The sequence below is a fragment of the Aplysia californica genome, unplaced genomic scaffold (assembly GCF_000002075.1).
Source record: "Aplysia californica isolate F4 #8 unplaced genomic scaffold, AplCal3.0 scaffold00231, whole genome shotgun sequence".
NCBI lineage: Eukaryota > Metazoa > Mollusca > Gastropoda > Aplysiida > Aplysiidae > Aplysia > Aplysia californica.
Genome location: NW_004797501.1, coordinates 366,385 through 388,851, shown reverse-complemented (window position 1 = coordinate 388,851; position 22,467 = coordinate 366,385). Strand labels below are relative to the sequence as shown.

At 41.0% G+C, this 22,467-nt stretch overlaps 2 protein-coding genes across 2 annotated transcripts in view; both read right to left on the bottom strand.

Annotated features, from left to right (window-relative positions):
- Positions 1-1,086: 1,086 nt before the first annotated feature.
- On the bottom strand, positions 1,087-10,696 carry LOC101860020 (substance-P receptor-like). The gene is made up of 3 exons (XM_005099972.1): positions 10,387-10,696; positions 6,557-7,296; positions 1,087-1,281 (listed from the first exon to the last, which is right to left on the bottom strand). The coding sequence occupies exons 1-3, from the start codon at positions 10,694-10,696 to the stop codon at positions 1,087-1,089; spliced, it is 1,245 nt and encodes a 414-aa protein (XP_005100029.1).
- Positions 10,697-15,353: 4,657 nt separating this feature from the next.
- Positions 15,354-22,467, bottom strand: part of LOC101855647 (exosome complex component RRP45) — a gene marked incomplete in the record, with an annotated part of 19,931 nt that continues 12,817 nt past the window's right edge. Inside the window, 6 exon segments of the mRNA XM_035970182.1 lie at positions 15,354-15,491; positions 16,984-17,116; positions 17,285-17,318; positions 18,754-18,945; positions 20,031-20,119; positions 21,408-21,540. Of these exon segments, the coding sequence (XP_035826075.1) occupies positions 15,439-15,491; positions 16,984-17,116; positions 17,285-17,318; positions 18,754-18,945; positions 20,031-20,119; positions 21,408-21,540 (634 nt within the window).

Genomic DNA, 22,467 nt, shown 5'->3' with positions numbered 1-22,467 from the left:
GGGGGGGGGGCGAAATGATTGATGAAAAGTTTTAATAGGTGGTTGTTCGTTAGATGTATCAATATCGGTGGCTCTTCATGTTTCTCATAAACATTATTTTGTACAGCATTGACCTTAGCATTGCTTTTGTCTTCACCCGGGTGTTCCCCACCAAGTCAGCGTTTATTGTGCCAATGTCCTTCTGTTTACAACTTTCAAACACAATAAAGTATTACACTTGTCTATTGCCCATGGTATATCTGTAATGTCGTTGTGTTCTTTGTGAAGGTACAATGTAATTAAGTGGGTGGTTGGTGGGCGCCACTGGCAGGCCCTTCTTCTTTACTATCCCTCTGTTTCTGTCTGTCTTATTTTTTCCCAGCACTATATGACCGTTATTGTGTCGATGTGCTTCTCTTTACACAAACAAACAACAACAAAAAAAACCCTCAGGAAATTACCCCATCCCTCGTTACTTGTCAGACTGTAAACCAGTGTCAATGTCATTTCTACACCTAGTTTTTTTTTCACTAGACCCCCCTGGGTTGAGTTTGAGCGCTGTTGGTAAAAGTGACAACTCACCAAAGAACACTTCTAGGGACACAAAGGCACTTGGTATGAGCACATCGTCCCTTGGGGTTTTTCCATTATAACAAATTTACTGTCTCGTGGACCGGTCATATTGTTATTGAGTGCTACTTAGTGCCAGGGTCAATTTCGTTAGTTTTTAGTTTTTATAAGGTTTTACGGCGCCCGCAACTGCTTAAGGTTATATGAGCGCCATGGGGTGGATGTCAACTGAGATGTCCAAACGGGGAATCAGGCGTACTCTGATCACCTCTCTAGCCTAAAGAGCACAAAGACAGCTTTACTAAACCGATACTAAATTTCTTCTTTTTATAAATGTTGAAACGTTTGTCCCCTTGGGTACAATTCAGATCATTTAGGAGGCGGGCTTGTCATAGTCAACCCAGACTGAAAAGGATACAGCATCTCAGCAAAAAAGACCAAGATAGTCTATAAAAATCTCCCCCCCCCCCTTTCCTCCCTTGAAAATCAAACACAGGTTCACACACATGTGAAAAACGTAGCTCTGTACCGACGTACTCACCTTGTTTCGTCAGTCTGCGAGTCTCCACTTCCTGCCTCCATGTCACTGCCAGCGTCCTCAGACTCCGCCTCAGACCCTCCGCTGGCTGACATCACTTCCTCTTTCACCTCCACCTGCGTCCTCGCCAGTGGTTTGACGTTAATTTCTCGCTGGAGATCTGCTCGGCAAACCCGTGTTTTTCCCCACGTAATCTGAAACAGGCACAACGAGAGAAATATAGATAGATTTGTTTCTTTTGTTTACGTGCACAGCAGTTAGTTTAGTTGTTTTTTAAAGTTGTAATAATAATAACAATACGTTTTTAAATGGCACTTGCAAAACCAATGGGCCACATAAGTGCCGAAGATTTGACATATTACTAAAGTACAAAATACAAATATAAGAACGAGAAAAGATAAGGACTGTAGATGTTTGGTATGAAAGACGCAATAAGGGTTACTTAGTGCAGGGGAAAAATCTAATCATAATCAACAGAGACATGTGTCTACCTAAGAAATTAAAACAGTAGAAACTTAGTCATCTCTTCTACCTAGCAAAGATATTAATATAATTTTAAAAAACTTGTTTTTTCCAAAACTGAAAGCACTACAAGAGTCCAATCACACAACAACCAAAACCACGATCAATGTATTTTTACTTCCCCATTGACACAATTTCGACCATTTAAAAGGCACAAACCCTGAAAATACACACGCTGAACGAAGGTGCGCTAATTTGAGAATGAATGGCCTCCTGTAGTTATTAGAACTCTTTTTACGCCAGAGAAACAAACAATATTGTCCGTTATTTTAGAACTGCGACAGCCGCAACTGTGTAAGTCAGTGAAAATGGCTTCGTCGGGTCCTCTGCAGTTCCCGATATTTCCGGCACTTTCAGCGATCTTATAGCTTTTTTTCAAAGACCTTTCGAAATATGTAGGCTTATAGTTTTCTGGTCTTTGTATCTATCGTAATATATACTAATTTTTTTTTAATGGTATAGATTGTGAAGGGCATGCGCTATACAAATGCTATCTATTATCTCTTCTATTATCTATTTGTGGTGGCCGAATTTTGCTATTCAAAAGGCTTTTTAATCGATCGACATACGGTTTTCGCCAAAAGATTCTTTAAAATATTCTCCAGAGCATGACGCCCTTGGTGTTTTCAGTTTTGAGACAGTTTTGCTGCAAAAAGCTAAATTTCTTTACTTCGCCGATCGCTTTTGTAGGCCGACACTTCTGTCTCTGTAATTTTAGAAAATCCGGAAGTGATATTTTGCGAAGGCGCATTTTGTTTTGAGAGTATAGATCTAGACCTTTTCCATAATTTTTTTTTCATCTCTTAACATTTATTGCCCCATTCCAGTAGAGTGTAAATAATATTAGGTCAATGACTTTTAGTTGATATTAAAGCACCGATCATTCCTTTCATCGAAAGGGGCCCCAGCTAGACGTATTATCTAAAGGTGCACCCTTGTTCTTAAGACTTTCCCCTGACACAGTGCAAGTTTACCACTGACAGTAATAGGGTTTAGCGTCAAAAGGGAAGCTCCACTCAGACGCTGTAAGAAGATGGTCAACCACATCACATTCAGTGACAGGGGATAGGACACTTAGACCGCCCCCACCCCAATCCCAGTGCCAGCTGGATGAAAGACCCCCAAGCAGAATTTGTGCCTTTGAGGCTAGAAGGTGAGTAGAGTAAGCCTGATTCCCTGTTGGGACGTCTCTGTTGACATCCACCCCCTTCCTCTCATGTGACCTTATGTAGTTGCGAGCGCCCTAAAACCTCTTCTAAAACAAAAGACCCCCCTCTCTTCTTACTCGATCTTTTATGAAGTTCTGTAAGGCCGTGGGTATAATACATGTACAACTGAAAGGTTTCAAACAAATGTCTGCACCAATTTGCTTGCTCGCTGCTCCATGTTGAAGCTCCTCGTAAAAAGTTATACGCTATGTGTATGAAGACGTTTTGTTGTGTGCCGGAGTGCAACACAAGACCTCAGACTGTTCCTGGGGAGTGCAGCAAGAAGCATTATTTATTTATTTTAAGATTTTTCTTTGTTAATAAGGATCAAAAGATTAAAGTTTCTGTAAGCGTTTGAAAAAAAATCAAGCTCCTTTATTCGAAACTTTGGTTGGCCCTTCTACAGGCCAGCGACCAAACAGAAATATTTAAAAAAATAATTTGGATCCAGTTATGAGAAAAAACGTTTCATCTTTGGGCCCTATCTGGAAAAAGCGCTCTCGAGTGCTTCCACTGGATCACTTAAATAAACGACTTACAGTAAACTAGCCTACAAATTGCTCATTTTGAGACAGCAACACCATCCTGCCCCCTCATTTAAGTGTAAGCTTGAAGGTTTCATCCAACGACTGTCGAGACATCAGAATCTCCACATGAGTAGGGGTACATATTACATGTTACCTTTGTGCCCTTTTTAATTTTTGTGCTTTTCTGAAAAACGGAGATCTTTCTGATTATTTTGCACGTAAAACTTTTCATTTTGGCTTATCATTTCTAGAAGATGAGATATTGCATTTTGAAGTAACAAAATGTGGAAAAATAAGAACTGAGAAAAAGGGCGTTCAAAGTAACATCATTATTCCTTTTTTCATATTTGAATGTTAATGGAAAATAAATTGAGGAAAAAATATTTTATAGTAGCTTTTACAAGAAACAGCTCTTGAATTATTTTCTAAAATGGTTGGGGAAAACCCCTGGTATGTGTAATTCAAAACTGACCAGAATTGACCGCAACGACTATTTTTGCTGACATCTTGGATCAAGGTTTAGCGATATATTCCTGTTTTCCTCAGATCGGCTCACATAATTTGTGTTACAAGTGCCGTAAAACTGTCCGAAACTAAATAACTTCCTGCTTTCTGAACTGTATCAGAAGGAATGATGTGGAATGAAAGAATGGCAAATGAAGGTGTTTTTGTTTTCATAATCCTCAAACGATGCTCCATTGCAATTGGAATGCGGATGGTTGACGGGTTCTCTGGTGTGGTGTGCTCCTTCTTTCCTATCAGACTTCTATCGTTCTTATCTCTCCTCCTTTTTATTTTTATTTTTTGCTTGTTACTCTTTTGTAATTGTAACACCTCTAATCTTCGACACTTATATGATGATCTTATTGTGTTGCAAGTGCCGTAAAACTTGCTAAAAACAAAAACTAAAAGCTACAATTGGAACAGAGAGTGGTATTAGTTACTTATAATAATATTTTGTAGAGACCTGTACCAAACACGGTTAATCCGAAAAAAGGGTATAATATACCGAAAGGAAATTAAATACAAGTACCTATTATTTTTTAAACATAGATCAGTTGAGCATATCTTCTAAATAAATAACACAGCTGACCAAATCAAAGAAAACCTGGCGGTCCAGCATATTTCGGTGTATAGTGTATGTTGTGAACTTGACTTGACACCTGACCAAAAATTGTCCAGAATTTTCTGTTGCGAAGAGATCATCGTTAAATCAAAGAAGTCTGGAAATGTTTGTGAAGAAAGCAAAACAGTGTCGCCATTTGCAAATAATGGGGGTAGCATCCCCACCCATAGCGAACTCCTGTTCCTTTCTCCGTGAAGGTGAGGAGCGGCAGAGGTGGACTACCCTGATCATCCTTATGAACAGTTTTGGAAGTTTGGGAGGAATTCCGTAACGAGGAACCACTATGAAGCAGAGTATATGTAACCAGTAGAATAGAGTAAACGACAGGCAAATTTTTTCGGACACACAATGCGGAAAGAAGCATTAGAGAACATTGTAACAACAGGAAAGTTTGATGGAAAGAGAGGTAGAGGCAGACAGGGAAAAGATACTGGACAAGATGACAACATGGCTGGGAGCAGCAAGAACAACAGACACCATTGCTGCTTCGAAAGACAGATGGAAGTGGAGGTCCATGATCGCCCACGCCAGTCGGCAAGGCACCGGATGATGATGAGAATAGAGGGTTAGGATTTGGGGTAGGGGTTAAAGTTGGGGAAAGAGTAAGGGTTAGGTCTTTTTTATTGTGTTTGTTGGGGTGGTCGCTCGTTACGGAAGTCCCTCCGGAAGTTTGTCGTACTAACGATACTGATGCTGCTTTTTTTTCCAAATCCCCACTATCGTCATTTTTTGCCTCTATGCCTGCTTCTTTTGTATTTTTGTCACACTCTTGTGAACTGCAATTTCCAGGGTACCTTGATAGTCGAAGCAGACTTTGTACTGTTGAGGCTAGAGAGGTGACAAGAGTAGGCTTGATTCCCCGTTTAGTCCTCCCTGTTGACATCCACTCCCCCCCTTAGCGCTCTTCTGCAGTTGCGAGCGCCGTAAAACCTTACAAAAACTGAAAACTAATGACACTGACACTATCGCCCAATAACTATATGACCGTTCCACGAGACAGTAAATTTGTTATAATGGAAAAACCCCAAGGGACGATGTGCTCATACCAAGTGCCTTTGTGTCCCTAGAAGTGTTCTTTGGTGAGTTGTCACTTTTACCAACAGCGCTCAAACTCAACCCAGGCGGGTCTGGTTAAAAAAAAAAGCTAGGTGTAGAAATGGCATTACACTGGTTTACAGTCTGGCAGGTTACAAGGGATGGGGTAATTGATTACCTGCTTTTTATGGGTTTTTTTTTTTTGAATAAAGAGAAGCACATCGACATAGTAAGACCGACATAAACAGAGTGATAGTAGAGAAGAATAGCCTACCAGTGGCGTCTGCCAACAACCCATTTAATTACATTGTACCTTCACAAAGAACACAACGACATTACATATATACCATGGGCAATAGACAAGTGTAATACTGTATTGTGTTTGAAAGGAACGTTGTTGTAAACAGAAGGACATTGTCGGTAGCCTAGTGGTTAGGCTACCTGACTCGTAATCGTGAGATTGTGGGTTCGGGGGTTCGAACTTCAGCTCGGTCCGACGCTGTGTCCTTGGGAAAGGCACTTTACACGAACTTCCCACTTGGCTCGGTCCTATCGGAGACAGTAGGAGGTCCCACCCCTTAAATAACGTAATAATGTTGATAGGGGCGTTAAAACCATACCATTTCACTATTTCACTTTTCACAGAAATAACATTGACACAATAAACGCTGTGTTGGTAGGGAACACACAGGTGAAGACAAAAGCAATGCTAAGGTCCATGATGTACAAAATAATGTTTATGAGAAACATGAGGAGCCACTGATATTGATACATATCTAACAACCCCCCATTTTAACTTTTCATCAGTTATTTCACCCACCCCCATCCCTTACCCATTGCAGGCATCTGCTAGTGTTAAACTATTATTTCTGTTTTAACGTGACAAATCAAAGATTCTGATTGTGTGGGTCAGTTCTTTTCCTCTCTGTGGAGGATGTTTGTTATTTTTCCCCCTCTGTGGAGAACGTTATTTTTCCTCCCTGTTGAGAAAAGTTTTCATGAACACCGCTCGGTATTTGGAACTCATTCTGAGATAGACGAACATGTTCACACTAGAGTTGATGGTTTCTGTGACAAAGGAGAAGGACCACACGGACATATAGATGTTCTTGTAGACGCCATCGAAGCGGAACTCGGGTTCTAGAGTCATGGCGAAAAAGAAGAAGGTGGGAGGCATGAAACAAACGATGAAAATTGTGGAGATTAAAGTCACCATCTTCACCACCTTTTTATCTTTGAGTCCAGCCCCATCCGCCGCCTTGACCCCCTTCGCTGCCGTGGTCTGCCGCCATTTTGTTTTACTGTTGAGTTTGACGACCAGAATGACGGTGCAGAAGATGACGAAGACGAAAGACGCGGTAGAAAAAACGACGCCGTAGATGAAAAAGGTGACTGCTTCCATGCTCACTCTCCCGGGCACGTACGAGATCTGTAAAATCGTCTCATTCCGGAAGGCGTCCAACTCCCAGCCCAGCCTTATCCCGGCGTAAAACGGAGTAGGGAAACAGATCATGAGGACGTAGATGGAGACGATGATGATCTTCGTCCTCAGCGGGGTGATGATCATCTTGACCTTGAGCGGCAGGGCGATGCAGAGACAGCGCTCGAAGGTGATGAAGGCGGTGATGAAGCTGGTGATCTTGCCGAACAAGACGTGTGGCACAGCCCCCGTAAGATACATCACGTCCATAGCGTCAAAGGGCAGACCCAGGCCGATGAAGAGAGGGTTCAGGATGAAGAAACTCAGCCACAGCATGGTGATCAGGGAGCACAGGTCAGACACCGCCAGGCCTGGAGGGGGGGGGGGAAGGGGGAGACAGTAGACGGAGCGGGGTTATAGGGTTATAATCTGTACCGGCTAAGCCTGGATTAGGAGGGGGGAAGGGAGAGGGAAGAGTAGGAGGAGGGTGTGTGCAGCGACAGTGGACAGAGCGGGTTAACAATCAATACCGGCTAGACCTGGATTAGGAGGGGGAAGGAGGAGTGGGGAGGGGGAGGGAGGAGTGGGGTGGGGGCAGAGATAATGGACAGGGCGGGGTTACAATCAGTACTTCACTGGCTAGGCATTTGATATAAGGTATATCGTGGTGGAATCAGGCGCTCGTGAAAAATAAACAGAAGAAACTGACAACTTTTGTCTTTACTTTTATCCGCCTCTTATACCTTTTTGTGTGTCGCGGGAAGAAAGAGACGTCTCTCTGTCGCCAGCCGGAGAGCTTGGGTCAGGGGGATGCCGTGGGTGTTTAATGTTTCCCTGACTCCATCTATCCAGGTCTTTCTCGGTCGCCCTCTAGCCTTATTGCCATCAAATTTTTGGAGGTAGGCACGTTGTGATTACTTTTGTAATCATTAAAAAATTATTGTTATTTGTATTACTATTATTATCATTATAATTATTGTCATTATTATTTAATTATTTTTTTCTTTGTCATCTTTTTTTTTTGGGGGGGGGGGGGGGGGTAGCACCTTTCATATCCACAGGAAAGCACATTTCTGTGTGGATTATAAGGAAAAACCTAGATCTAAATCAAAAGCGTAAAGATATAAATTCTCAGTTTGCAAGGACACTCAAGCTTTGGAAGCCACTCAAACTATGACAACTAGTTTCTCACAAATTTTACCTCTGACACTAGGCGACCCCCACACTGATACCATGCCGTGCAACTCGACTTCTTCTATTTAAGATAGTTGGGGTAGGTTTTTTTTGGTTAATCGAAAGTAAGACAAATATGAAACAGCTTTATTAAGATTGTACCAATAACTCTACATTCCCCCAAAGCAATACAAATGAACAAGCTTTATTAAGACTGTACCAATAAAATTCTCCATAAGTCGACGAGCGCCTGATTTTACCGTGTCGAGACACTCTTAGTTTTCAGGAGACAGGCTCTGGAAAAAGAACAGTAGCATAAAGCACGAACATATAACGTTCAGCTGACAGAAACTGGTGGGCTCGGAATTTTCCTGATGTTGTTTAGTTTCAGTAAGGTTTTACGGCGCTCGTAACTGCTTATGGTCATAAAAATTATGAGCGCCAAGGGGTGGATGTCAATAGAGAAGTTTTTTTTACAGGGAATCAAGATTACTCTGATCACCTCTCTAGCTTCAACTCTGCTACAGTATGACTGAAGTGTCTTTAGGCCATTTCCAAAGGGGGGTGGGGGTACTTTAACCATATTCTTATGCACAGTAGAATTGTAATTGTAAATGGGCTGATTCATGAATGACATGCTCATAACCGCGCTTGAACTGCAGCAGGGAACTGCTGCTTTTTCTTTCCTAATCCTTACTATCGTTATTTTTCCTCTACTTCTTTTGTATGTTTGTCACACTTTTCTGACCCGCTATTTCCGGGATGCCTTGATAGCCGAAGCAGACTTTGAGTTGTTGAAGCTAGAGAGGTGAGCAGAGTAAGCCTGATTCCCAGTAGGCCCTAAGTGTAAGGACTTCTCTGTTGACATCCACCAGCTGGTGCTCATATTATGAACTTATGCAGTTGCGAGCGCCTTAAAATCTCTACTAAACTAAAATATTTTGCCGGCATTCTTCGCCCCTGCCTGTCAGGGCCCAACCAGTGAGCGGGATACAACATTCCGACAGAAAGACGGAGACCACCGATAGACATTCGCCTCATACAAGATTCAAACTCAGGTTTTCTGCGTGCGACGGCGAAATGCTTAACTGCTACACCACAGGCGCCGGTTGTGAGGGTGCGATCGAAGGGGAGGGAGAGAGAGAGAGAGAGAGAGAGAGAGAGAGAGAGAGAGAGAGAGAGAGAGCACAGTCAACGGTTACAATGCTGGTAATGTGATGATTAGGTCTATACATGTACTATACATTATTTGTTTTCTCACACTCAGGTCTTTACATTTCCCTTATAAATTATGTGGGCACCCCTTGTTACATTTCCCAAATGTGGGCACCCCCTGTTACATTTCCCAAATGTGGGCACCCGAAAATGTTTGTGTACGTGTCTTTGCGACACAACACGAGTTTTTGCTTTGTTGAGGATAACTCGTCGTTATTCATGATTGTCGTATGTTAAAGTACTCCAAGATTTTCAGGAGAAGCAAAATAAATTGTTTTTGTTTTGTTTTATTTTAGTATAGTTTTTACGACGCTCGCAACTGCATAATAAGGTCATATGAGCGCCTGTAAGTTCTGTTTGGCTCAGGACAGTATTTTCATACAAAGTGCTTAATTTGCCGCTAAACCTGTTAATGTATAAGAAGACGGATGAGACTACATTATTAGGCAGTCGATGTACTCATCTAACTCTTCAGCACGATCAATGTTCTTCTTTTTTTATTCCTACCTACGACAGTGCTGAATAATGGCGACGAAATGTATTTAATTCTAGAAATCTACCGAGTAGGTGATTGGCGGATGCTCTGGCGTGGTCTACTCGTTCTTTCCTATCACATATCTACCGTTCTTATCTCTCCTTCGTCTTTTTTTGTGTTCGTTACACCTCTTGTAACGCCTCTTGTAACGCCTCTTTTCTACGGCGCGTGTATGACCTAATTGTGTTGCAAGTGCCCAAAAACTTTTCTTAGTCTGTCTTACTTAAACAGAGATGGCTACGGTACAGTGAAAGATTTTGTCAGTTTGTGAGTGTTTGAGCGCTTAATCAAATCAGTTGCTAGCACTGTATGCTTTCCGGGAGCTGTGGATGTTTCTGGGTGTTTTATTGTCTGCTGGGGCAATAATAATAATAATAATAATAATAATAATAAGGTCTGCTGGGAATAATAATAATAATAATATAGTGTAAAGCGCAGAGAGCTTGCGATTGAGAGGGGATGTGCGATATACAAAATATACAATCTATGCTGCTGCTGCTGCTGCTGCTGATGATGATGATTACTACTACCATCTCACCCATCAGACTAATGTTCATGCTGTCCTGAAAACCTTGCTTGGCAAACACCACAATGTTGATGATGTTTGACGCCACGCCGAACAGACTGAGGAGACCACAGATAACCACGTAGTTGGTCACCTGGAAAATGGTCCACACCTCGAAACTGAACACATCTGTTAGCGGTGGCGGCAACGCCGGGGAGCTCGTGGTAGTGACGTAAGCAGTCTCGTTGTCCCCCGCGCCTGATGAGGTGGCTTTGTCCACCAACGAGGACCCGGAGACGTGCGTGGTGGCTGGGAGTGGCGGGAACACAGGCCTGTCGTCCATGGATGGGTGGATTGTTCCTCGTGGACAGACCCGTGTGTCTCTTGTCGTGTGTCTCTTGTCACGAGTCTCTTGTCGTGTGTCTTTAGAGGGCGTATGGGTTCTTCTCTCTCTCTCTCTCTGTCAATGCGACCTCTTTAAATCTAACTAACTTTTAGCAAAGACAGTACATGTATACGTGGGTGATTGGCGGGTGCTCTAGTGTGGTTTGCTTCTTCTTTCCTTTCAAACATCTATCGTCCTGATCTCCCCTCCTTTCTTGTAACACCTATAGCTGCACTTATTAAACCTTATTGTGTTGAAAGTGCCGTAAAACACTTGCTAAAACTAAAAAGACAGTATACTGGACTGGAAACTGAACGTGTAGGCTCTGTTTAAATTTAAGACAAAGATCTTGAAGCATCTGTACGACTTCTTTGTGATCATTTATCAACAGAAAAACGAACAAAAATGTTAATTGGCTTGCTCGTCAATGAGGACTGACAATCTCACATCCATTAAATGTCTTGGTTATAAGATATTCCCATTTTTTGGAGAACAGGGTGACAATTAGGGTTTATTACGGTGTTTTTTTTCCCAGACAGCAAACAATTTTGTGCATCGGTGGACGGGTGATGATCGGGTGCAACAGCTGGTCTGGGGTGTGGAAATATTGACCCGTGTAATACAGACGGCAGCTTTTTGGTGCATGTTCGGGAGACCTGTTACATTTAATAGATTTTTAAAAATAGATTTTTTGGGGGTGAAAATTAGGTCGTTTGCCTTTCTTTATATTTGTGTCTTGCGCTTGGTCTACATTTGTCGATCGGGAATAATCATGCCGTTAGGTGCACACCTCTGAGTAATTTGTCTTGTTATTCCTCGTCAGGTAACCACAGATTTGATCAACAAAGGCCTCGGTCTTGTAATTAGTCAGCATTTCTATTGACATAAGTAAATAAGAAAAACAAAACAAAAACAAAAACAAACAAAAAAACAGCCGACTAGAACCCCCACCTCACCACCCGCGCTTTTGAGAAGGCGTGTGTGCTGTATATCAAGAGGTCTGTCTCACTTTCCTGGCATCCAGACGTTGTCGGATGACATCACAGAGATGTAGGACCGGCGTCGGTTGTGTAGCGGCTAGGCTCTTCGCTGTCGCACACAGGAGACCCGCGTTTGATGCCCGAGTGGGGTAGATTCAAAAAGAGTCGGTCTATCTCGGTCCTTCTGTTGGGTTATTGTATTCCTCTCAGCCTGGGCTGGCCCGGACAGGCAGAATCGAAAGCAGGACTTTTGAAAGATCTAAATTATGTCGACTGAGGCATAAAAACACATGGTAATAAATAATATATGAATAAACAAACGAAAATAAAAACCCCAACAAAATAAACGTATGGTACTGATCGATAATTAGCTCAAGAAGACAGAAACAGTTCAAGACTATAGCTAGGTTGCTCTCGTCTGACTGCGGTTAAAACAAGGAAAAATGAAATGCCCTGTTTAATATTCTCCGATCTGTGCATACGAGTCTAAAAATTGAATGAACAACAGAATCAAAAAGTAAAAGCCCGCTCATAAAGGTCACTGCAAACTAAGGTTCCGACTTCCGATACGTTTTCTTTGATGTTAGTCTAAAGCAGATTTTAAAAAATTAAAGGGGATTGACAGCACACACCTAAAAAATTTCATGCAAAGTTGGCGTATTTTTCTCAACGCCACTGCTGATTATGTGTCATAACGCGGTAGAATCAGGCACTCTTAACTTTTTGGATATAATATAGAGTTATTGGTATCATCTGAAAGGTTATTCATTTGCCTTGCATTTGATGAGAAAAAACCCATTTATCTTGAATAGAAGTCGACATACATGTATTTACTATTGAAGGAGTTGATATCGTCTGGTTTCAGAAGTAAAATTTGCGAGAAAATGACCACCAAAGTCTGGTGACTTCCATAGCTCGAGTCCTTCGAAACTGCAAATTTACATTTTTCATGCCGTTAATCAACATTTTTCCACAAAATCCACACATAAGAATGCTTCTGAATGGAAATACAAGGTGTTGAGCCAAAAAACAAAAATTTGAAGAGAAAAAAATCCAAACTGGCCAAAAATGCTGATTCGTTCGATTTAATTATTTTGACGAGCGCCTGATTTCACCACAATGCCTGACATTTAAGCGCTGAAGATTAGGTGGTCTAGAGAGTACTATTTACAGTATAACACGGATAGGCCGAACACAGAAGACTCGAAATCACACATCGGTCAAACTGTGCTTGTGGTCCTATTTTTTTCCCTTCTTTATCTTTGTACGATATCCCTTGAAATACCGAGGCCAGTTCTAACGAATTTGAGCAATCCGTAACTAAAGAGTGACACAAACACACAAAAAAAGGAGGAGAGAAGCAGACGACAGATGATTGATAGGAAAGAAAGAGCTAAACCCAACAGATCACCCGCCAAACCCCAGGGCAGTAATTTGATTTATAAGATCGTTTTCGAAATAGTTTTACGGCACTTGCAACACAAAAAGGTCATATATAAGTGCCGAAGATTAGAGATGTTACAAGAGAGTAACAAACACAAAAAAGGAGGAGAGGTAAAGACGATAGATATTTGATAGGAAAGAAGGAGCAAAACCCAACAGAGCACCCTCCAACCACCCACACTAATTTGATGAAGGCAAGAGAACAACAAAATACAGTAAAACTCAGACAACACAAATTTCATGGAACCAGAAAATTTCTTTGAGGTAAAGGAAGTCGTTATGCACAGAATAGACAGACAGAAAAAAAAAGCAAAAAGAAACAGGGATTTGGTCAATAGTTTAGTTTTAGTAAGTTTTACTTTACAGCACTTGCAAGACAATAAGGCCATATAAGTGCCGAAGATTAGAGTTAGAGGTGTTACAAGAGAGTAACAAATACAAAAAAGAAGAAGGAGGGGAAGTAGAGACGATAGATGTTTGATAGGAAAGGAGCTAACCACACCAGAGCACCCGCCAGCAACCCACAAGGCAAAAACAGTGATTTGGTAAAGAATTTTGTGTTGAGCACACGGCGTCACTTTTCGCCCGATTCTGTTACTTTTAGTTAGCGTGACTCAGCAGCCCGCCAGAGCTCCCCCGCTCGGGGTCACGGGGTTAACGAGTCCTGAAGCGACTTTGCCGCTGTCGGTTAGGAAGTTCGCATTTTAGGCTATGTTTAAAACGATATACCTTCTTCTCCATTCCACACAGCAAACCATTACGTGCATGTACTAAAAGCTCAATGTATTGAGATTTATTATGCGTTAGAATGGTTAATTTCTGTGCGTAGTTTTTGTTCTAGATAAGTATTGTAGAGTCACCAATTTGTCCTATTTCAGTTACATACGTATGAATAAATTATTGTTTATTTTAAAAAGGCAGGACAGATCTCTCAAAAATCTGTGTTAAACTGACTACCAATATCATGTCTTTTACCATGAGAAATCTTAAATCTGCGCGAGTTGTACATGTAATAGTCAAGTTATAAGAGAAGAAAGATGCACATCTGCATTTTTTAACCAAAGACACTCAGCGTAAGCTCTTGTTCTACCGTTAAACAAGAGAAAGTTACTCTGCGTTTGTTCATGAATCATGCTGTGTTTGTGGCAGCCTGCATACAACTAAGAAAGATATGAGATTTTAAAAAAACACAAAACTGTGTTAATACATGCGTAGAGATGAACTTCTTGTATAGAATAAAAATAACGACAGCTAACATTCATTCTTAGTTTTTGTGTTGGACATATGCGCGGACACTTATGAATATAAAGAAATCAGAACATTGTCAGTTATTGCAAATGGTTTATAGAAACAAAAATAAAAGCTGGAAAAGCCTGGTGCTGATTCAGTGTCACTTAAAAGCTAGAAATTATTCTTATAATACACTCACAAGAAGTCATCCCTGTTATTCAGTCAACTTACAAAACATAGATCTAGTGTTTTTAGAAAAATAATGAATAATTTATAGAGTGTAACTGATAGCCTACTGTTCGTGTATTAGGCCTACATCGTTGTATATTGTATTCTGGCACTAAAATCATTTGCCCCCTCTTCATAGAGGATATCAGGGTAATTTTGATAAAGCTTTAGAGAAAATATGCGAATATTCTCAATTATATTAGACACATAAAGTTGTATTTGGAGGAATTACTTCATAGCCAATTGTGTGCCAAAATGGATAAAGTTGCAAAATTACAGCTTCCTATTAAACGCGCAGACACCATCTTTTCTGAGTATCTGCACCAATGCTACGTCGTTCATGTTCCAAAAGTTCGACAGTACTTGTCGTGCTTTTTATTTTTTTTTATTGATTTCGGAGCTGACCTCTGTGGCCCCGACATGATAAGGCGCTTGCCGGGGAACCCCCCGCTACAACTAAAATTCCCCTGCCGGTGCGTCGTGAGCAGAGTCTCCCATAGAACCATGAGCTGCTGCTTGTGTACTTCTTTATTTTGGTAAGTGTTTTACGCCTCTTGCAACAAAATAAGACCAAATAAGTGCCGAAAATTAGAGGTGTTACAAGAGTAACAACACAAAAAAGGAGGGGAGATAAAGAAGATAGATGTACGATGATAGGAAAGAAGAAGCAAACAACACCAGAGCACCTGGGAACCATCCACTCGTTTACTTCAAATAAAACAAAGGCCGGATCGTAAGATTGAGAAATGCTCTGCAGGAATTTTATTTACATGAAGAAAAAACATTTGACAACAAAAGAACATAGGACTTCGGGCGACCTCACTGCACGCCGTTGAGAACTGTTTGTGTTTCTTCCTCGCTGTCCTCATCATCTGAAATGTCAAAACTGTCGGTTAAAGAACAACTTCTTCCTAAAGGTCAAAACTATCGTTTAGAGAACAAAGTCTACATCAGGTTTCGAACCAGAGACCAATTGAATGAGAGGCGACCACTGTACCTCTAGACCATGACAGCTTCTCAAAAATACCTATGAAAAAAATTACTGTCGCTTTTTTTTCAGGCAAGAAATTCAAAGATCACCTTGAGCTCCCAAAAGACCGACCAGTCCCTAAATGACGGGTCTCTCATTAAGGGGGGGGGCTACACCTGAAGGCTATCTCGCTTAATTGAGGATCAAAGGTTACCAAATTTCACACATATAACATAGTAAGGAGTCTTAAAATCCGAAATCAAATTTAAGAAAAAAAAATTGGTACCATGGATACGGCGGCCATATTGGATTTGGTTGACATGTCTTATTTAATTTATACCGCATTTTTTTTCATGGAAATAAATTGGGTTTTTTTTAACGCATCTTGGCAAACAATAGATCTACAAATCTATGTGATAAATTTTCCTAAACGTACTTCAAAATATTTAATGAGTTTTTTCCTGAGGTAGTATTCAGGTTTGCAAAAAATCCGCGAAAATCCACCCTCCAAACACCACCTGCTAAAAACTATTCCATATATCAAAAATTCATCACACACAGTTTTAGTATTACGTCATTTCTTCATTCTGTGAAAATTTCATGAAGTTTGGAAGAAAAATGGTGGAGTTATTTTAAAAAGTATATATAGAAAAATCAAGTTTCGAGAAAACGGGCGATAAGGAAAAATAAAAGATCGACTTTATGAGGAAATGGTGGTGACAAACATTTCCGGTATGGGAAGAAATAAGGCTTTAGGGGTTTTTTATGTGATGAAATAGTTGTAATAGAGGCTGAAGGAGCGAAAAATGCCTACAACTTAAACTCCATAATTTTATCCGAATCGGGACTTTTGGGGTGCCGCTCCCTCACTTAACAAAAGAGTGCAGTCTGGCATCCTCATAGCCAAACACGCACATAGGGAAGAGAGCTTCAGATCCCAAATGTGTATATTTTTTTTATTCAGAACACATACATTTGATACATAGCAAGATTAGTATACAACGAAAAGATTTCCGCATCCCGTCAATGTCGCTATGTGCTTGCTAGACTGTAGTTCATTTTTTAAAATTGGAGAAACGGTACAGGTTTAACGCCCTTATCTACACTGTTAGGTTATTTAAGAGGTGGGACCTCTGAGTTTAATGTCCATGTCTGTTAGAACTGAGCCAAGTGGGAAATTTGTGCACAGTTTCTTTCCCAAGGACACAATGTCGGAAGGCTGCAGTTCTACACTTGAAGTTGAGCATGATTTGTACAGCTTTTGAAGCTACTCCACTTTACAAAAGAATCTAATCTAGTCCCCATCTTACACTCCTGTTTGAAGTTAAACATGATTTGTACAGCTTTTAAAGCTACTTCACTTTAAAAAGAATCTAAACTAGTGTCTATCTTACACTCCTGTTTGACCTCCGTCTCCTCTGGATGTGAACGTTTCAGCTTGCCCTTGTTCTTGGACGTTTGCGTCGTCTTCGGCAGATCGAGCCACCGACTGGCTCCGCCCTCTCCTATAGCACCCACACCTCGGGCCTGGGGAGACGGGTGGGGGGGGGGGGGAGGGGGGAGACACACAAATGTGAGGCATCACGGTGAAGTCATAATAAAAATTACTTTGCACTTTTGCATTTGAAACAACACCTCCCCTGCAAAAATCACATTTGACTAAATAAAGGGAAAATAAAAGCCAGAATAACTTACCACGATGTCAACGTTTGGCTCCACATCCTTCAACCTGCAAAGATCAGGTAAACAGAAAGTTTTAGTTTTAGTAGAGGTTTTACGGCGCTCGCAACTGCATAAGGTCATATGAGCGCCAGAAGATTAGAGGTGTTACAAGAGAGTAACAAACATAAAAAAGAAGGAGAAGAGATAAAGACAATAGATGATTGATAGGAAAGAAGAAGCAAACGACACCAGAGCACCCGCCAACCATCAGCAAAAACAAAGTGAATTGAGACCAGGTGTTTGCAGTGAGTCAAGAGAAGCACATAGGCACAATAACAGCCACCTGGTATAGGGGAAGAACAAGACAAACAGACAGACGGGAACAACCAAAGGGGAGAAGAGAAGAAGGACCAACAGGGAAGCAATCTCAAACGACTCAATATGACAAGTAGTTATAGCAGTTACCGATATTAAATTTCTCTTTTTATAAATAAATGTAGAAAATTTTGTCCCCATAGACACAATCCAGACCATTTAGGAGGCGGGCTTGTCATGGTCAACCCAGACTGAAAAGGGAAACAACATCTCAGCAAAAGAGACTGAGATAGTCTATAAAAATCCCCCCGCCCCCCTTCCCTTGAAAATCAAACACAGGTTCGGACACAAGTGAAAGACGTAGCTCTGCACCGATGTACAGTAGAACTCGGATTCAACGAGGTTGCCGGGCCTGGCCTAAAACCTCGTTGAATCCGAGCGTTCGTTATAGCAAACATGAGGTTTTGTGTAGATAATTAGAGGCACTGAGCAAGTAACGTATAAAGAGAAGTCACAAGTACTGCCTGAAATGCCTCCATAATATGAGCTGTCCAAAAAAAAATAAATAAAAGACCGATTCGTTCAAATGCACACGCCCGTGTCATCTCGATTCTTTAACCAAAAAGTTGTGTTGCTGTGAAGTTCCTAGCGTACGGCAACTTTTGATTCCATAGACCAGCGCACAATTCATTACGTAGATCTACGCCAAGACTAGCTTATCATTGTAATAATGATCAGTTGCCGAGGAGAAAAAAAGACTGTGACGTGTTTGTATCTGCGACGTTCATCGCTCGGACAGCTAGTGCCCCCCCCTCCCCTCCCCGACACGCACACACAGCCATGGGTGTGCAGGCCGCCCATCCGACCCCGACACACGCCAGAGTAGACACGTGCGTGTGCCAACAACGCATGTGTTGGTATGAAAAAGGCCGCTGGTTGGTCGCATGCAATCGGCTAAGTGTATAACGGTTCACGATGCAGGTGGAATGGATGGTTTCCGGGAATAGATAAAGTTCATTGCGGGGAAAAAAAGAGCGAAGTCACGTCTGTTCACCCTGGAAGCGACCTCATTGAATCTGAGCTCGCTGAAGTGCTCGTTGAATCCGGGTTATTTTGATTGATTTTAAAAAAGAATAAAAACGGGGAATCTATCTCATCTCGTTGAATCCGAGTTCCACTGTACTCACCTTGCTGCGTCAGTCTGCGAGTCTCCACTTCCTGCCTCCATGTCACTATCAACATCCTCAGACTCCGCCCCAGACCCTCCGCTGGCCGACATCACTTCCTCTTTCACCTTCACCTGCGTCTCTCGCCAATGGTTTGACGTTACTTTCTCGCTGGAGATCTGCTCGGCAAACCCATGTTTTTCCCCTCGTAATCTGACACAGGCACAGAGAGAGAAAGATAGACAGATTAGTTTCTTTTGTTTCAGTACACACAAGTTTGTTTAGTTTTTCAAAAGTATTAATAATAATAATTATAAAAATAATAATAATAATAAAAATAATATTAATAATTTTTTAAAATGCACCTGCAAAGCCAATGGGCCACATAAGTGTCGAAGATTAGACATGTTATTAAAGAACAACATAAAAAGAAAGAAAGATAAAAGACAAGGATGACAGATGTTTGATAGGGAAGACACAATAAGGGATATTCAGTGCAGGGAAAAAAGCTAATCATAATCAACAGAGACATGTGTCTACCTAAGAAATTAAAACAGTAGAAACTTAATAATCTCTTCTACCTAGCAAAGATATTAATATAACAGAAAAAATCATGGTTCTTTCCAAAACTGAAAGCACTACAAGAGCCCAATCACACAACAACCAACAACAGGATTTAAACCAGTTATATATTGCCCTCCTTCATTTTTCCTTTTAAATGTAAGTATTTTTACTCCCTTATGGACACAATTTTATAATTTAGATCATTTGGGAGGCGGACTTCCGACTCTGCCCGATGGGGTCAACGCGGGCTGAGAGGGACCCCAGCAGAAAGACGAAGATACCTGCTAAAAATTTCTCCCCACTCAGGAATTGAACTCAGATCTCCTGTATGTGACAGCAAAGAGCCTAACCCTTACATCACTGACACCGGTATTCTCTCCCTATAGCCATCAAGTTAGATAAGATAAGAGATAAGATATGATAAGATAACATTTTATTATCCCGGAGGGAAATTTTTCTTGGCTGTACAGGACCGTAAAAACACATGCAGGTATACATAAAAAATTTAAATTACATATTACTCTCATTAAAATTCAATATGAAAAGAGAAGTAAAGCGGAGAAAATGTACATATATCATCAGATGCATCATTCAACCACATGCAGGAATTTCATTACAAGACGTTTGGAGTTATATAGATACATACTCTTAAGAGCAATACACATCTAAGCTTAGAACAATAAATATGAACAATCGTTGAGCACCGAGGAATCAAACCACCCAGACACACTCACCTGGCCTGTTTGTCATTTTCCAAGGCCTGTACAATCAGTTCTGTAGTTTTGGTTACCTTGGTTACCGCGATGCTTGAGCACCGAAGGACCTGAAATAAAACGACAAAAGGGAAAGTTTTAACAGACAAGTGAGCAACTTACTAAATATGAGCCTGTCAATTGGTGACTTTACAACAGGTTGATTCAAACACTCACATTTCACTAGTTTGTCAAGAGAGCAGTTTGAAGTTACTACTTGGAGTCAGTTTTCTGCAAAATGGCGGATACGCTAGTTTAAAAAAACACGAATAACAGTTAATGCTATCGATACCAGAGAAGACAGAGTATACTGCCATAAGCTGACAAAACACTTTTTTATTTTTTAAATTCATAACGGTTTCGAGAAAAATGTTTTATTATCAGCGTAACCATTGAAAAACCGCATTCTTCTGAAATTTGGAATTCGAATTTATAAAAAAAAACTAGTCCAAATCTCATATTTATTTTTTCACACAAGTAGGTTAGATGCTGAGGCTATCTATTAAGCAAATAACAAATTTTGGCACAAAAATGAAAAAAGAAGTTTTGTCAGCTTACGGTAGTATAGGTTAAGTACTTGTTTAGTGATTGTAACTCAGATCTTGCCAAAACGTTTGTCATGTTAGTACGTGTTATGGGTGACGACATGATCATTTCCCAACTGTATTTTTTTCTACATTATAACGACACTGTCCAAGAAGCCGACCTGTCTAAAACAATCACTTCTCTCCCTGACCAGAGCTGCCTTACCATGAAAGAGCATATCAGTACTCCAATGCTAATTTACAGTGCTTTTCCCTACTTTTTCAGTAAGTTCCAGTACTTTTTCATGCAGCATAAATTCACGCACATTTGATACCATCTAACACTTAAAATTTGTGGAGTGATCACTATTAAAACTTATACTATTTTAATAAGCTCTGTAACTCCAATTTCGTACGTCCATCGACAGTTTCTTCACTCCCAATTTTAACAACCCCCCCCCCCCCTCCCCCAAACAATTCATTTATTTGGTTGCTGGGACTTTTAGAAAACTATGTACTTAATTAGTCGGGATGGGGTGTAAACGAATAATGCCCTGGCCTACTGCTCAGATGTTAACATTAAGAAAGAAATTCACTTCCGCTTCCATCGTAGTTTTTGATATTCGCATACTTAAAAAATAGAATCTTTTGATTCTGTTGGTCAGAGAACGGCGGAAAGCCTATCATCGACGATTTTATGAAAGTCTGTACTGTTTCGAAGTTTCCCTACTTCCGTATTTTGAGGCTGATTTCCCTACTAAATACGAAAAATCCATAACAATTGGCAGCTCTCCCTGACCATGGGCTGCTGTCTGGAACAACAACAAGCACGTACCTGATCTTTGAGTAGCAGATTCTGACCCGTCACCTGGAGTGTGCAGATTTCCCTGTGTTTGTTCATCCCTATCACCATCTTTCCATCCATCACTTTTTCTTCTTTTTCAGAGGGGTCAACCAACAAATACTTCCTGAAACAGGCAGTGAAAGGACAGATTGTGTGTCATACACAGAATATGAAAAAAAACATGTCATTCCTAATCAAGGGTGCTGTACTCCACAGTATCACAATTTGGCCTTACGTCTTTTCTGTTTTTGAAAAAAACAACATTTTTATTATGTTTTCACACCCCGCCCCACTGACACAATATAGATCATCTAGGAGGCTACTCAATAATAGTTCTTTCCACTCAGGAGTCAAACTCAGGTCTACTGCGTGCAAGGGCCAGGTTCTTTTCTCTTCCTCCCCAGAGAGAGTTGAAAAGATGAAAGTAGCCTTGACAGAGACTGTAAAAAGATGAAAAATACAAAAACCCTTGTCATGATATAACATTATAAGGGAAGTCATTTGGAGATCCCAGCAGAAATGATGATTTGAATTTTTCATTTTTAGTTACTTTTAGTAGAGTTTTTTCGACGCTTGCAACTGCATAAGGTCATATGAGCGCCAAGGGGTGGATGTCAACATAGGAGTGCTTACAGGGAATCAGACTTACTCTGCTCACCTCTCTAGCTTCAGCAGCACAAAGTCTGCTTCGACTTTCAAGGCACCCCGGAAATAGCGGGTCACAAGAGTGTGACAAACATACAAAAGAAGTAGAGGAAAATGACAATAGTAAGGATTAGGGAAGAGAAGAAAAAGCAGCAGTTCCCTGTTGCAGTTCAGGCACAGTTAGGAGCATGACATTGTTAGATCAGCCCATTTACAATTCTACAGTGCACTAGAACGAGAAATGTCACCCCTATGGGAAAGGCCTAAAGACGCTTCAGTCAGTGGCACTGCCCCGGGGGGTGATTTTTCATTCCCCACAGTAAAAACACGAAAACAAAAACTTATTTCAGGGACACTAACAAGGGGCAAGATTTTTTGTTGGGGACCAAAATAATAAATCCCCCCC